The 16,144-nt window shown below is 37.8% G+C and overlaps 1 protein-coding gene across 2 annotated transcripts in view; it reads right to left on the minus strand.

Annotated features, from left to right (window-relative positions):
* KNL1 (kinetochore scaffold 1) overlaps positions 1 to 16,144 on the minus strand; it is a 68,378-nt gene that overhangs the window by 3,123 nt on the left and 49,111 nt on the right. The window contains exons 13-22 of one of the 2 annotated variants that reach the window (XM_059704901.1): positions 15,952 to 16,050; positions 12,815 to 12,930; positions 10,140 to 10,230; positions 9,443 to 9,559; positions 8,661 to 8,748; positions 6,690 to 6,767; positions 6,486 to 6,525; positions 5,282 to 5,383; positions 3,318 to 3,418; positions 483 to 551 (exon numbers count right to left, since the gene is read on the minus strand). In XM_059704901.1, coding sequence (XP_059560884.1) covers positions 483 to 551; positions 3,318 to 3,418; positions 5,282 to 5,383; positions 6,486 to 6,525; positions 6,690 to 6,767; positions 8,661 to 8,748; positions 9,443 to 9,559; positions 10,140 to 10,230; positions 12,815 to 12,930; positions 15,952 to 16,050 — 901 coding nt within the window. Of the gene's footprint in view, positions 1 to 482; positions 552 to 823; positions 955 to 3,317; positions 3,419 to 5,281; positions 5,384 to 6,485; positions 6,526 to 6,689; positions 6,768 to 8,660; positions 8,749 to 9,442; positions 9,560 to 10,139; positions 10,231 to 12,814; positions 12,931 to 15,951; positions 16,051 to 16,144 lie in introns of those variants that run through there. The other variant, XM_059704902.1, reaches the window with a different exon arrangement.

A 16,144-nucleotide genomic window follows, 5' to 3' on the forward strand; every position in this document is an offset into this window, starting at 1 on the left:
TAAAAATATAAATTTTTATCACATACAGAATAAAACTTGGTTAAGAGCATAGGCTTAAATGTAACATAAACCTGTGTTTAAATCCTGTCTTTCCTTACTACCTGAATGATCCTAAGCACAACACATTTCTTTTGAGCTGTAGGTCCCTAATTTGTAAAATGGGGAATAATACCTTCCTCATAGTGTTGATGTAAATAATACACGTGCCTAATAGAGAACAAATACTCACAATGGTAATTTTTAGATTATGGAATTAGCTATTATTAATCACTGTTCAAGGCTTAGTCATAATAATAAAAAATAATTTCTTTTAAAACCTACCCAATATTTGGAACATTATCCTAGCAGTCTATTTCTACTACACATTTCTAAAGACAAATTATTATTATTAGTGTTTATATTTAACTTAGTATGTGAGAATTCTCAATTCACACTTGTAAATTTCCAACACATTTTTAATGGCTTAAATGCTTTGAACTTACCATCTAACAGAGATTGAAAATTCAGGCCAACAATCCTCCTATTAGCCTTGTTCAGGAAAGGGAGACCAACTAGGAAGAATCAGAATAAGGACAGTATTTCTTTTCATTATCTGATTGTAAACTATATACAACTCAAGTACTTTAGAGTCCTACTCTTTCTGGGTAGCAGGACATTTTCATAGGCAGTTGAAGGTATATACTTTAATCATATAATTCTCTCTATATGGTAAAGGCTCCTCTGGACTGCTGAACTATACTGATTGGCAGGCCTTTGAAAGAAACTTAAGCCGTAACCGGTTTGGCTCAGTGGATAGAATGTCGGCCTGCAGACTCAAGGGTCCCAGGTTCGATGCCGGTCAAGGGCATGTACCTTGGTTGGGGGCACATCCCCAGTAGGGGGTGTGCAGGAGGCAGCTGATCGATGTTTCTCTCTCATTGATGTTTCTAACTCTCTGTCCCTCTTCCTTCCTCTCTGTAAAAAATCCATAAAATATATTTTTTTAAAAAGAAAGAAACTTAAGGTGTAATATATCTGTAATATATTAAGGCCTCCTCCTTTGCTCCTTAACTGGTGTGCAAAGATATTATTTTCAGGAACCATATAAAGAGGTTGTGACCTCCCACACCTACTATCTTTGCCCAAATACAGCAAAAATCATTTATGTTTTTAGTATTACTGTAATAAGTTTTAGGTAACCAGAATAGTTGCTTGCTTCACCAGATTCTAGAGTTATCTCCCATCTCTCAAATTCTGATTCTTTTTACTTTGGATACAATCATGAGGCAAATAGACACAATCAATCTATACTCTTAGGAAGCTTACAGTTCAGGGGAACACACAGATAACTGCAGTAATAAACACACCAAGAACTACAAACTGTAATAAAAATTATCAAGCAAAACTGCAGGAAGCAATGAGAACATGTAACAGGAGGGCAAGTAGCAGAGGGAATAGGTAGAATAGATAAAACTTTCCTGAGAAAGTGATAATTAAGCTGTGCTTATAAGAATTATTAGAAACTTATGTAGGGAAGAGGGGGTGCTATCTAAACATTTGTGTTTCCTCCAAATTCGTATGTTGAAATCCTAATGTCCAATGTGATGGTATAAGGAAGTGGGACCTTTGGGAGGTGTGTAGGTCATATGGGTAGAGACCTCTTATAAAAGAGATCCTAGAGAGCTAGGTTGGCCTTTTGTCATGTGAGGATACAATCAGAAGCATGCAACCTGGAATAGGGCCCTCACCTGACCATGCTGGCTTCCTAACCTCAGATTTCCAGCTTCCAGAACTGTGATAAACATCTGTTGCCTAAAAGCTTCTCAGTTTATGGTATTTTTATTATAGCGGCCCAAATGGACTAAGACAGGGAAAGAGCTCCCAGGAATAAAAAACATCAGTATGTAGGTGCTGAAGTAAAATAAAATATGACTGAGAATAAAAAACCATGATCTGTCAAAGCAGGGGTGGGGAACATCTGGCCCACGGGCCATATAAGGCCTGTGAAATCATTCGGTCTGACCCTGCCAGGCATTAGGGGCGAGTTAATTAAATGTTTGACCAAATATGAGCAGGCTAATTTTTAAGTTGATAATTGTGTATGGCGAATGATTTTATAAATATCCAAATGACCCTTGGCAGAAAAAAGTTTCCCCACCCCTGTTTTAAGGAAATAAAATTCATTGTGCCTGACATAAATATAACAATGTAAGAAGAGGCAGGAAAAGAAGGAAAAAAGAGCTTTACAGGTTATATTAAATATTTTGGTCATTAGTCTAAGAGTAGTAGGTGCATGATCAGATTTCCAACAATCATTATAGCTACAGAAGGAGAATGAATTGGAGAGGAAAAAGGGAAGATCCAGAAAGACCATCTAGGTTAGAGATGACTATGGACAGAAGAGGCAAAAAAAAGTGGATTAATATTAAGTTAAAATCAGTCTTATTAATGATTTAAATATACCTGGTAAGGGAGAAAGAGATATAGAGTGATTCCTAAGTTTTAATTTTGTACCTGAATGGAAGTTGATGCTATTCACTGAGAAAAGGAACTTTTCAAGAGAGACATGTTTAGAGGCTGGAAGAATATAAAGATCCTTAATTCCAATTTGGCCATGTTTACCCATGGTTGGCTATGATGAAATTAACTGTTTCAAGAGAAAAGACCTAAAGATACTAAAAGACAAATCCAACAAAACAGCTAGTACTCTCTCCGGTCTCCATATAGTGATGTCTACCTACTCTGATGAGCCCACCAATATATACGGGACTTCCAATTAACTTTTAGATTAACTGAAGTACAAAAATATAGTCAAGAGTCACCAGCTATTAGAGGAAATTCTCTATCACAAAAGACACAAAGGAACTCACAGTAAATAGATTTGAATAGCATATTGATCAATATTTGGATAGGCAAAATTTCTACTGTACAAAGGGCACTTTCATTAGCTGAATTTTTAGAATATATATATTTTTACTGATTTCAGAGAAGAAGGGAGGTGGATATAGAGAGGAAAACATTGATGAGAGAGGCTGCCTCCTGCCCACCCGCTACTAGGGAGCGAGCCCACAACCCAGGCATGTGCCCTGACTGGGAATCGTTACGTTGACCTGGTTCATGGTCCGATGCTCAACCACTGAGCCACACCAGCCAGGCTGAATTCTTATTTTACTCTTTATCTAATAAAATAAAAATAAAATTCTATTCTCACTAATTGAGGTGACCACCTCTTCTAAGAGTTTCAGTAGTGCTTTAATGTTAATAGTTATTATATTAAAATAAAGATTTGAGTTTAGCCATAAAGTTTTCTGCAGAATTATCTTACTTTTGCTACTCACCTACTGGCTCTCCAAAAGTGATGGTGAGTTCTACTGTGTCATAAAGAAAGGTGAATACAGCTTGATCATCACTCCACTCAATGACATCCCATTCAGACAAGCTGGAGAGATAAACAGGTCAAAAAAATTTGTTTTTGAGATAAAAGAAGAGAGTTAACTTCAGATACCACCCAAAAAGTACCAACAGCAGCTGCTAGTTTTTGACTGGATTGGGAGACAACTTATTTATTTATTAAATATGTTTTTATTGCCTGGCCAGCATGGCTTAGTAGCTGAGTGTCAACATATGAACCAGAAGGTCACAGTTCAAATCTTAGTCAGGGCATATGCTCAAGTTGCAGGCTCTACCCCCAGTGTGGGGCATGCAGGAGGCAGCCAATCAATGATTCTCTCTCATCATTGATGTTTCTCTCTTCCTCTCTGAAATCAATATCCTATATAATAAAAGGGTAATATGCAAACCCTAACAGCAGAACGACTGGTCACTATGACACAAATTGACCACCAGGGGGCAGACGCTCAATGCAGGAGCTTCCCCTTGGTGGTCAGTGCGCTCCCACAGGGGGAGCTCTGCTCAGCCACAAGCCAGGCTGACGGCTGCCAGTACAGCAGTGGTGGTAGGAGCCTCTCCCGCCTCCTCAGCAGCGCTAAGGATGTCTGACTGCAGCTTAGGCCTGCTCCCTGATGGCAAGTGGCCATCCCCTGAGGGCTGCCGGGCTGCCTGAGGGGTCCCAGACTGCGAGAGGGCACAGGCCGGGCTGAGGGACCCCCGCCTCGAGTGCACAAAATTTTGTGCACCAGGCCTCTAGTGTATATATATATATATATATATATATTTAAAGTATATGTTTTTATTGTTTTTAGAGAGATAGGAAGGGACAGGGGAGAGAGAGAGAGAAAGAGAAACAAACATCAAATGGCTGCTTCCTGCATTCCTCCTACTGGGGATCAAGCCCGCAACTCTGGAATGTGCCCTGATTGCAACCCAGGTATGTGCTCTGACTGGGAATTTGGTGCATGGGATGAGGCTCAACCAACTGAGCCATACCAGCCAGGGCAGAAGACAACATTTTAAAAATATATGTTTTTATTGATTTCAGAGAAGGAGAGGTAGAGAGAGATAGAAACATCAATGGTGAGAGAGAATCATTGATTGGCTACCTCCTGCACACCCCCCTACTGGGGACTGAGCACACAACCCAGGCATGTGCCCTGACCAGGAATTGAACCATGACTTCCTGGTTCATAGGTTGATGCTCAACCCCACTGAGCCACGCCGGCAGGGCAGGAGACAACATTTTAATTCAAATATTGTGAATGTACAAAGATGCTTTTGAAAGAAATAAGCAATATTTTAATTCCACAGCTCTCTTATATTGTATATGTTTTTTCTTTGTTTTGTTTTTTTAATTTTATCTTTATTGCTGAGGAGATTAAAAATGGCAGAGTAAGTGGATGCTGCACCGACATGCTCCCAGAACCAAATTGAAATTGTAACTAAAATACAGAAAAACTTCCTGAAGAATAATTGAAGACTCGCTGGAGAGAACCCTGATAACTGAGGATGGAAAGTGAAGACCACATAGAGACTGGTAGGAGGGGTGGAAGCCCAAAAGGGCTGGCCGGGCTCCCACAAACAGCAACTAAAGTTCTGGAGAAATATCTCAGCCGGGGGGTTTGCCATTGAGAATTCTGGAGTCTAATCCCAAAGCAGGGCCGCCTAGCAAAGAGCACCAGAACTGAGAAAGGTACCCACCTATTTTTATTATTGAAAGTATTACAGATGTCGCTCTTTTTTTTCTCACCTTGTATACTTTCAACTTAGTATTGAGTACATTAACTGTTTTTGAGGCTACATTGGTTAAAAACAGTGATACATGCTACAAAAACATGTCAAATGCTCTATCTAGTAGGTTTAGACAACCACAAAGGCACAGGATAAAATGACACTAGTTTTTCCTTACCTCAACTGATCCAGCAGCTCTTCAGTTGTATTTGTTTGTTTTTGCATGAAGTCTATTTGAGCAAGGGTCTGCTCTTTCTGTATCTCTAGTTCTGAGAGATTTCTGCAAAAAAAGTATTCACAGAAAGGTAAGTCCATTGTTAGAGAATTCATACTCTATTAAAATAAAAGGTTTATGACAAGAAGTTACATGCTAGATGGCTCCCCAAAGAGGTGAATGGCATCCATTTTTGCATTCCCAAATGGGTTTTTAGAAAGAGCATTAATCTAGAAACAAAGGTCTATTTAGGAAAGGCCTAAATCAATGGCTCTCAAATTAGAATCCATAAAGATACCCTTAGGGTTTCTCATGTTCTTTGAGATTATTAAAATTTACATTTTCATTTTTATAATAAAATATAAGCATAATGCAGATTATGAGATTGCCTACCTTAAAACTGAGACATACCATAATTTCAGTGCCTTCATTTGGTTTAATTTAGTTTATTAGATCTAAATAGAACTGATGCTTTATTAGTCATTTTGTTAGCATCAATTTAATTTCACCCAAACAATATCACCTGTCAAATTAATGTTATCAACTGTAATTTTACTGGTTTTGTCATTATTTATATTTGATCTTAAGTCTTTTAGTTAAATAAAATTCATGAGTATAAGAAATATACACCTCTTTTTATACTTACTAATACTTACTTAAGTATACTATAAAAATAGTTTAATGCTAGGTTTATTTCCTTTAAAAGGATCCTGAGCCCTAGCCAGTGTCGTTCAGTTGGTAGGAGTGTCGTCCCGTACACCAAAAGGTCTTGGGTTCAATTGCCAGTCAGGGCACATACCTGGATTTCGGGTTCAATCCCTGGACCCAGTCGGGGCTCATGTGGGAGGCAAGCAATCAATGTTTTTCTCTCATATCAATGTCTCTCCCCCACCTCCCACCTTCCTGTCTCTCTAAAAATCAATGCAAAAATATCCTCGGATGAGGATTTTAAAAAAAAAAAGATCCTGTTATTATTCAAACTTGAGAAATACTGCCTTGAAGTAATGCCCTGTCAACAATAGTGCTTAGAAAATATTGACAACCCCGGGGTGAAGGTCAAAGCCCCGAGTCAGCCTCAGTCAATAATTATGTTCCCAATCTTATCAGGGTAGAAAGTCATTTACCCTAATGAAGTTTTGCATATTTTTTAACACTCAAGAAGGCTGACCTTTGAAGCTTTTCTTCTTCTGTTTTCAGCTGTTCCAGTTCTTTGAAAAGAAAAATAAAAACAAATCTATCAGAGTAGACACACTAAAATGTTGCTACAAAAATCATCCATTTATTGAAAATTCTAGCTCAATTAATGTCACCTAAATAATCACAGAACAAAAGGGTGTGTTCCCCCATTTATCTTTTTGATTAATTCAGTTACCTTTCTCTGCAGCTCTCATTTCAGAATCCCATTCTTCCACAGGATTGTCTTTCTCTTCATTCTCTAAATTCTTACTTTCTAAAGTAGACAATGTGCATTAGAATAACTCAGTCAAAAATAATTTAAAAACTGGACATGAAAAGAAAAATGCTCCTAAAATGATTTAAGAATATCTGACAAACACTCATCTTTCCCCCACCTTTCCTTGACAATAAAGCACTGAGATATAATTTCATACAAAAACTTGCTTCTAGTAGCAGACAACTGAACTTTGAGCCAGATAGCAATGATCTCCAGTAGCAGCTTTTCAAGGACCATTCTGAATTGGAAATTGTTTATATAAATTTGCGTAATCAAAATTGTTAGGCAACCCTAACAATAACCCTGTGGACTAAGCAAGAACAGATACTGCATGCACACACATTTAAAATTTTTTATTTAATTTGTTTCTCAAACCTTGGAGTCATCCAGTAATAGTGTCAATAATGAAGGAAAAAAAAACCACAAACACACCTTGGAGTCATCCTTAAAATTCTGTTCTCTCCTCCCAATCTAAACCAAGTCTAGATTCTTACCTCAAAAAATTATTTTGTTGAATCTTTTTTTTCTCCACCATCACCAGCTTTCCTTAATATAAGCTACCATACTTTATTTTTTAAAAATTTGATTTGAGAGAGAGAAAAATATCGATTTGTTATGCCACTTGTTTATGCGTTCATTGGTTGATTCTTGTATGTGCCCTGATTGGGGATCAAACCTGAAACCTCGGTGTATCGAGACGATGCTCTTAACCAACTGAGCTACCCTGCCAGGGTACTGTCCTTTCTTAACTATACCAGTCTTACTAGTACATTTACTCTTGATTTATTCAAATCCCATCTCTACACTTCAGCCAGTGCTTAACACCCTTCAAATGCCTGTTCACTATTCTTTAAAAAAGTCAAAATTCCTTAAGAGAACCTCTTTGGCCTGGCCCTTAGTGACATCTCCAGCTTTACCTCAGACAATGTTTCCGTTTGCTCATAGGTCACTGTTCAGCCATTGAGCTACACCAGCCAGAGCAAAAGGCTCATTTTTAAATGGAGATAAGTTCATCTATTAAAAACAGATTACAGTCCTAGCCAGTTTGGCCCAGTGGATAGAGCATCAGCCTGTGGACTGAAAGGTCCCAGGTTCGATTCCGGTCAAGGGCACATGCCCGGTTGTGGGCTAGATCCCCAGTAGGGGCATGCAGGAGGCAGCCAATCAATGATTCTCTCTCATCATTTATGTTTCTATCTCTCTCTCCCTTTCTTTCCTCTCTGAATTCGATAAAATATATATTTAAAAAAAATTGGCATCTTAAAAAAAAGAAAGAAAAACAAAACCAATGACCAATTGGATACCCACATCCAAAAAACCCCCCAAAACCCAAAAAGAAACCACACACAAAAAAACAAATTATGGTCTAGGTCAGTGGTTCTCAACCTATGGGTCGCGACCCCTTTGGGGGTCAGATGACCCTTTTACAGGGGTCGCCTAAGACCATCAGAAAACACATATATAATTACATATTGTTTTTGTGATTAATTACTATGCTTTAATTATGTTCAATTTGTAACAATAAAAATACATCCTGCATATCAGATATTTATATTACGATTCATAACAGTAGCAAAATTACAGTTATGAAGTAGCAATGAAAATAATTTTATGGTTGGGGGTCACCACAACATGAGGAACTGTATTAAAGGGTCGTGGCTTTAGTAAGGTTGAGAACCACTGGTCTAGGTTATGAAGAGCTTTCCAATTTGGGGCATCTCTTGTTGATAGTGTTATGAAGGAGTATAGTAAAGGAGCTTTAATTTGATCTAATTTAATATCTCAAGCTACTGATACAAGGCTTCAGCATAGTGATACCAGCAACCTGTACGAAAGGAAGCATTTAGATAAAATTAAATTTTCTTTTGAAAAAATTTCCAAATACTTTACCTATTTTCACCTGAGTGAGACAGTTAGCAATCTTCTTAAGTATGTTGTCCATCTCATCAATTTTTAACTGAAGTTTCTCCCTCTCATTCTAAACACACAATATTATAGACTGTCAAGTTAAAGTTCCAAACAAAACATTATAACATTATCATGTTTCAAACAGCTGATATAACTGCTATGTCTAAATTATAAACAAGGCAGATCTTAAAATGAAGGTCAAAGTTGCCAGTCTAGACTTAAATTTTACTTAAAAAAAAAAAAAAAAGAGTTCATTAAATAATGTTCTATGGTCAAATGAATATGGGAAACACTGGCCCAATAGAATTATGGTATATTTTTTTCTTTTTAGACTTTTAAAGAAAGACATTAATATGGTATCTATTATAATTTCTCTAAAGGGAATATTACATGTTACATTTCCCAGATTTGTTAATAGAAAGTTTTTAAATAGGGAACCTTTCGTAAGGAACAATCATTTTGGGACATGCTTCTTTAAACACATACAAAAACGTACACAGCTAGGTATGAACTATATGGAAAATAATACTAGAGTATAGTCCTTAGCAATGAAAGATCAGAATCCTATATTGTTTTATTTCGATATGTATAATGGATAACAAATTTGAGATAAGAAATAGGCCCATATTAGTAAAATTACCATAAAGTAATTTTAACACATTAAGCGCCCTGACACTATACTTTCCATCCAGAAGACAAAAGAGTTTGGGCACTTAACGTGTTAATAGATCTTTCTTTCTATGTTATTAACTGTGTCAAATTACCTGAGCTGACTGTACCAGTTTGCTATAGAGAGTCACTTTTCCTTGGTGAGTGAAGATTTTAGTCATCTTGGTAAAATGTGATTTTATTTTGTTCAGGTAAATTCCAAAGGCCTTCAGCTGTAAGGAAAAGTCAAAGGCTACAATGTACTAAAACAAATGAGTTGAAAAAGCAAATGATCTGAGAAGGCTGGTTCAGATGATACACACTAAGCTTTGCCCATTCTAGACTCTGATTTCTAAGACAGGGCATTTCTCATTTGCAAATTTAATTCCATTTAATAGTTTACAAGCACAACCAAAAATTTTAATTTTGATTCCTGCTTTTAATTCACTTTATTTATATTACAAATTTAAAAATGACAGGCTCTTAATAAAACTCTTTTAATATATCAGGGCACATATGAAATGAGTAACTTATTAATTTGATAAATTAAATCTTTCCTCATGTAAATCTAAGTGAAAGGCAAACTAAATAAACTTCAATTATATTCCATATATTAAATTGATAATTTCAGGTTTGAAAAAATTATGTATTAACAATTACTCATGTATACTTAAATAAATCCTTGGTAACATATACCTGAGAAGTAAGTTAAAGAACTTATTACTAATTACCAAGTAATAATTGTCTATTTCATAATAAGAATTGTTCAAAATGTCTATACTGATTCCCATTCAGAAAATGAAACAAACATACCTCCTCATCAGAGCAATGTCTCATTTTCTCCCATAGGTTCCTGTTTACATCAGTCAACAGTTTATCTTGGTTCAATACAGAAAGCTTTAATCTAAAATACAGAAAAGTTACTTAGCATAGAGTTCAGAAGTCGGCTTCAATGAATCAACTCAGATTTACAGGCATAGTAGATCTTCTTAGTTCTTTTTCTACATTAAAAGAGGGGAATTCACTAAGGAACAGTGACCAGCCTTATTATTTTTCAACACTTGTAGAACAGTTCAAGATTATGAATCAAAAAAGCTTCTTGCCTGGCTGGCATGGCTCAGTGGTTGAGCGTCCATTCCTGGTAAGGGCACATGCCCAGGTTGCAGGCTCGATCCCCAGTGTAGGCAGTGCAAGAGGCAGCCAATCAAATGATTCTCTCTCTCCCTCTCCCTTCCTCTCTAAAATCAAAAAAATCATATTTAAAAACAAAACAAAAATTCTCACAAATAGAATTCTCAGCCTAATGTTATCAGCATCAGCTTTTTCCAATATGAAAACATGATGCTAATAAAGAATCTTTAAGTCCTGTCAATGCATGATTGTGATGTTATTTACTTTTTTTGTTAATTCTCACTTGAGGATATTTTTTCCATTCTTTTCAGACATAGTGGAAGGGAGAGAGAAAAGGAAAGAGGGAGGAAGAGAGAAACACTGATGCAAGAGAAACACGTGGACTACCTGACTCCTGCATGTGCCTCGACCAGGGTTGGGGAGCAAACCCACATCCCAGGTGTGTGCCCTTGACCGGGAATTGAACCCAAGACCCTTTGGTGCACAGGCCAGCGCTCTAACCACTGAGAGACACCTGCCAGAGCTGTAACTAGCCTATATAATAAAAGTCTAATATGCAGGTCGACCAAACAGCAGAATGACCGGTGGAATGACCGGTTGCTATAATGCGCACTGACCACCAGGGGACAGACACTCAATGCAGGAGCTGCCCCCAGCTTGCAGGCCCCAGGCCAGCCAAGGTGGGTGCCAGCGGGGGCCCCCAATTAACCTGCTGGTCGCCCCACAGATGGGTCCTGATCGCCGGCCAGGCCTAGGGACCCTACCCGTGCATGAATTTCATGAACCGGGCCTCTAGTTATTTTAAATAAAAGTTCTCAATTCAGTTCAAAATCCTATCTCACCTTTACAGAATAGCATGTATAAAAGTAGCAAAGATATATATTATTAATCTTTTGTTAATAAGCACGAGAAATAAATCTCTATCAGAGTTCAAAGATATTATATATAGGCATAGAAGTGCAAAATCAAAGAGTAGGCCACATCTAAACAGACTATTCATTGTATTTCATTCAAAATAAAACATTCTCAAACAAATTATCAGATGCCCAACTCATTTAAACAACATGAAGAAACTTGTCTGTCTTGCTCAGTGAAGAACCCCAGTACCTAAAATAGTACCTAGACTTAACATATAATAGGTGCTCAATATGTACATTTATTAAATAAACAAGCCATAATCAGGCAAATCTGCAGTATAATAATTTAACAGTATCTAAAGTCTCTATTTTTTAAAAAATATATATTTTATTGATTTTTTACAGAGAGGAAGGGATAGAGAGTTAGAAACATTGATGCGAGAGAAATATCGATCAGCTGCCTTCTGCACGCCACCTACTGGGGATGTGCCCACAACCAAGGTACATGCCCTTGACCAGAATCCAACCTGGGATCCTTCAGTCCGCAGGCCGACACTCTATCCACTGAGCCAAACCGGTTAGGGCTAAAGTCTCTATTTTTAAAACTACATACTTCTCTGTTTGTTAGACTGGTTCAAATTTAGTTGGCTAGTTCTACATAAGTATGATATAAACATTATTTTGGGTTGCAAGTCCTGCCCTATCTTTGGGAATCTAGGTACACTGTATCAAATTTGTAAATTAGTCTGCAGCATCTATATATACCAAAGCACTAAACTACAGTCTGAGGAAAGGATGTTCTTTTATACATGCATATCAAAGGCAAATGTGATAAAATTATAAACCCTAAGACATTCCTGATTTTAAGCACTATATATATAAGTCTATAAAGAGACATCTCTCTTTTGAAGATGTTCCTTTGCAATCAATTTATGATATCATAATTTAATAATTATTGTTCACTGAGGACACACTTTTTGCTAAAAATGGCATGAAAACATTTTATATACAATATTTTCTACTGTTCATATCTACCTGCTGAGTAGGTATTATTATTCCCAGTTTATAGATGTGGAAATAAAGGTTAAATGACTTACATCAGGGGGCCTCAAACTTTTTAAACAAGTGGCCAGTTCACTGTCCCTCAGACTGTTGGAGGGCCGGACTATAGTTTAAAAAAAAACTATGAACAAATTCCGATGCACACTGCACATATCTTATTTTGAAGTAAAATAACGAAACGGGAACAAATACAGTATTTGTATTTGCATGCGGCCCGCGGGCTGTAGTTTGAGAACCCCTGACTTACATAATGTTACATAGTTAGTGTCATAGACAGGATTAAGCTTCAATCTGAAAGCCAAAGCTCTTTCTATAAACATATTGTACTACACCACCGATAATGCCATCAACTTTTTTCTATAGTGTTATTCTCATCAAAACCTTACCACACAGATGTTCACCCATCCAACAAACACAAAAAAATGAAAACTTTCATACTCTTCAATCTTTTGGCGAAGAGCCTCACAATCTTCTCTATAAATCTGTATCTTGGGTCGGTAAACATATTGACTTAACATCAGATCTTCTGGAGTAGGTTGTGTGTTTATAGTAAACTGAAAAAAAAACACATCAGTCTCTTAAAACTGGTATTTTGAGAACAAATCATGTTTAAGAACTGTTTCAAGTTTCAGAGTGCCTATTTTTAAAAGTTCTACAAAGAAAAATGTGAATACTCTATTAAAATTCTTATACCCAGTAAAGCTGTAAGTTGGAATTTGAATTTAAGTCTCTGACATCAAAGTCCATTTTCCACAGATGTTTAGGGAACTGTATGTTCCACTCACATGGGATTTTAAGTGATTTTAAAATGGCTATGTGTTATTTGTCAATTATACCTCAATAAAGCTGGAAAAAAATAAAAATAAAATGGCTATACATTATTTGAAGTACATCAATACCTAAAAATACATTAGCTTTACCATTTATCTGCATTGTCTTCCTGCCTTTTTATGTATGTTATTTTATTGTTCTAATTTCTTAAAGTATTAATAATTCCTTTATTTTTATTATTTTTAAAAATCTTTATTGTTGAAAGCATTATGTATGCCCCTTTTTACCCCATCAACCCCCTCCAGCCCACCCTCACCCCCCATCCCAGGCTCTCACCTCCCCACTGTCTGCATCCATGGGTTATGCATATATGCATACAAGGTCTTTGGTTGATTACCTCCCACCCACCCACCCTCCCCTGCCTTCCCTCTGAGATTCTATACTCTGTTCCATGCTTCCATGTCTCTGAACTCCATTCATCAGTTTATTTTATTAATTAGATTCCATATGAGTGAGATCATGTGATAATTGTCTTTCTCTGACTGATTTATTTCACTTAGCATGATACTATCCAGGTCCCTCCATGCTCTCTCAAAGGGTAAGAGATTCTTCTTTTTTACTGCTGCATAGTATTGCATGGTATAAATGTACCACAGCCCTTTTTTAAAAAAAATATATTTCATTGACTTTTTACAGAGGGGAAGGGAGAGGGATAGAGAGTTAGAAACACCGATGAGAGAGAGACATCGATCAGCTGCCTCCTGCACACTCCCCACTGGGGATGTGCCCGCAACCAAGGCACATGCCCTTGACCGGAATCGAACCTGGGACCCTTGAGTCCGCAGGCTGATGCTCTATCCACTGAGCCAAACCGGTTAGGGCTACCACAGCCTTTTTATCCACTCATCTACTGATGGGCATTTGGGCTGTTTCCAGATCTTAGTTATTGTAAATTGTGCTGCTATGAACATAATTCCTTTATTTTTAGACTCTCTTCTATAACAACTAGAGGCCCAGTGCACAAATTCATGCACGAGTGGGGTCCCGAGGCCTGACTGGCGATCAGGGCCAGCTTGGGGGAGGGACTGTGGGAGGATGCTGGACAGCCATGGGGAGGGACAGCAGGAAGCTGCTGGCCAGTGGGGGGAGGGACTGTAGGAGGTTGGCTGCCAGCCCAATCTGGGCTGATTGGAGGCCGGTTGGCCAGAGGCGGGGGAGGGACCACAGGAGGTTGGACAGACGCAGAAGGTTGTCTGTGGGAGAGTACTGACCACCAGGGGTGCAGCTCCTGCGTTGAGCGTCTGCTCCCTGGTGGTCAGTGAGCATCATAGTGATGGGTTGACCGGCTGTTCAGTTTAAAGGTCGCTTAGGCTTGTGTGGAGATATATATATATATATATGGCAACCAGTCATTCGGTTGTAAAGGTCGCTTAGGCTTGTATATACATAGCCTAGAGGCCCAGTGCACGAAATTCGTGCACTGGTGGGGGTAGGGTACCTTAGCCCAGCCTGCGCCCTCTTGCAGTCCGAGACCCCTCAGGGGATGTCCGACTGCCAGCTTAGGCCCAATATCTGGGGGATCGGGCCTAAGCTGGCAGTCGGACATCCCCCCTCGCAGTCTGGGGCCCCTTGCTCCTTACCGCTCACCTGCAGTGGAGGCAGGAGAGGCTCCTGCCACCACCGCTGCACTCACCAGCCATGAGTCCGGCTTCTGGCTGAGCGGCACTCCCCCTGTGGGAGCGCACTAACCACAAGGGGAAGCTCCTGCGTTGAGCATCTGCCCCATGGTGGTCAGTGCGTGTCATAGCGACCAGTCGTTCCACCATTCGGTCGATTTGCATATTAGGGTTTTATTATATAGGAGATATGAGACTTTTAATTTCCTGTTAAGCTTAATTTTTGCTGTATGTTCCATAGATTTGGTATTAAATATACTCCCTTTGCTTTCTAAATAGTTTTGATTGCCTCTTTGATATAAGAATTATCTAGCCCAGCCAGCATGGTTCAGTGGTTGAGCAGCAACACATGAACCAGAAGGTCATGGTTCAATTTCCAGTCAGGGCACATGCCCAAATTGCAGGCTCAATCCCCAGTGTGGGGCGTACAGGAGGCAGCTGATCAATGATTCTCTCTCTTCACTAATGTTTCTCTCTCTACCTTCCTCTATAAAATTAATTTAAATATCTATTTTTTAAAAAAGAATTATTTAGAAGTGTTTCTTAATTTTTAAGAACCTAAAGAATGTTTAGTCCTCTTATTAATACTAATTTTATTGGATTAAGATCAGATGACACGGTCCATAAAATCTCCATTTTTTTCAGTTTGTTAATGTTGTCTTTGTTGCAAGGGCATAACTAATTTTTATAAATGTTCAACAGACTAAAAGGAAAAAATTCTTATGAAAGAGTTACAAGTTTTTCTATTAATCTTTTTTAGTTTGATTGTATTGTTCAAATATTCTATGATCTTACATATTTATTTTGAAAAATGTTTATTAAAAACTGCTATTTTTAGATTTGTTTAATGGTGGGAAAGAGCATATGTTTAGGAAAAAAGTATCAAAAACAAAATAGATTGCAAGGAATGAGAAAATAAAATTTCACCTTATGAAAATCCATGACATAAAAAATACCAGTTTTTATGCTAACCACAAATGTATCTATTACAGGAAAACTTCTATAGGAAATTTTGCTTCCTTAGATTTTCTTTTTGTTGCTGAATAAATGCTTACTTTGATGCAGTTTAGTAAATAATTACAATATATTCTAACTGAGGCAACTATTTTGCCAAGAAATTGCACTTACTTTGGTTGGGAGAGTGCTCTGTCGGGGTTTCTGTATCAAAATGTGGACTTGAAGAAGAATAAAGAATTCCTTTATTGTTATTCTCCCATCTTTGAGTTTCTGAGGGAAGAAAAAAAAGTTTGCATAACCATTTAAGGCAGTGGTTCTCAACCTTCCTAATGCCGCGACCCTTTAATACAGTTGCTCATGTTGT

The sequence above is a fragment of the Myotis daubentonii genome, chromosome 1, assembly GCF_963259705.1.
Source record: "Myotis daubentonii chromosome 1, mMyoDau2.1, whole genome shotgun sequence".
NCBI classification, from domain to species: Eukaryota; Metazoa; Chordata; class Mammalia; order Chiroptera; family Vespertilionidae; genus Myotis; species Myotis daubentonii.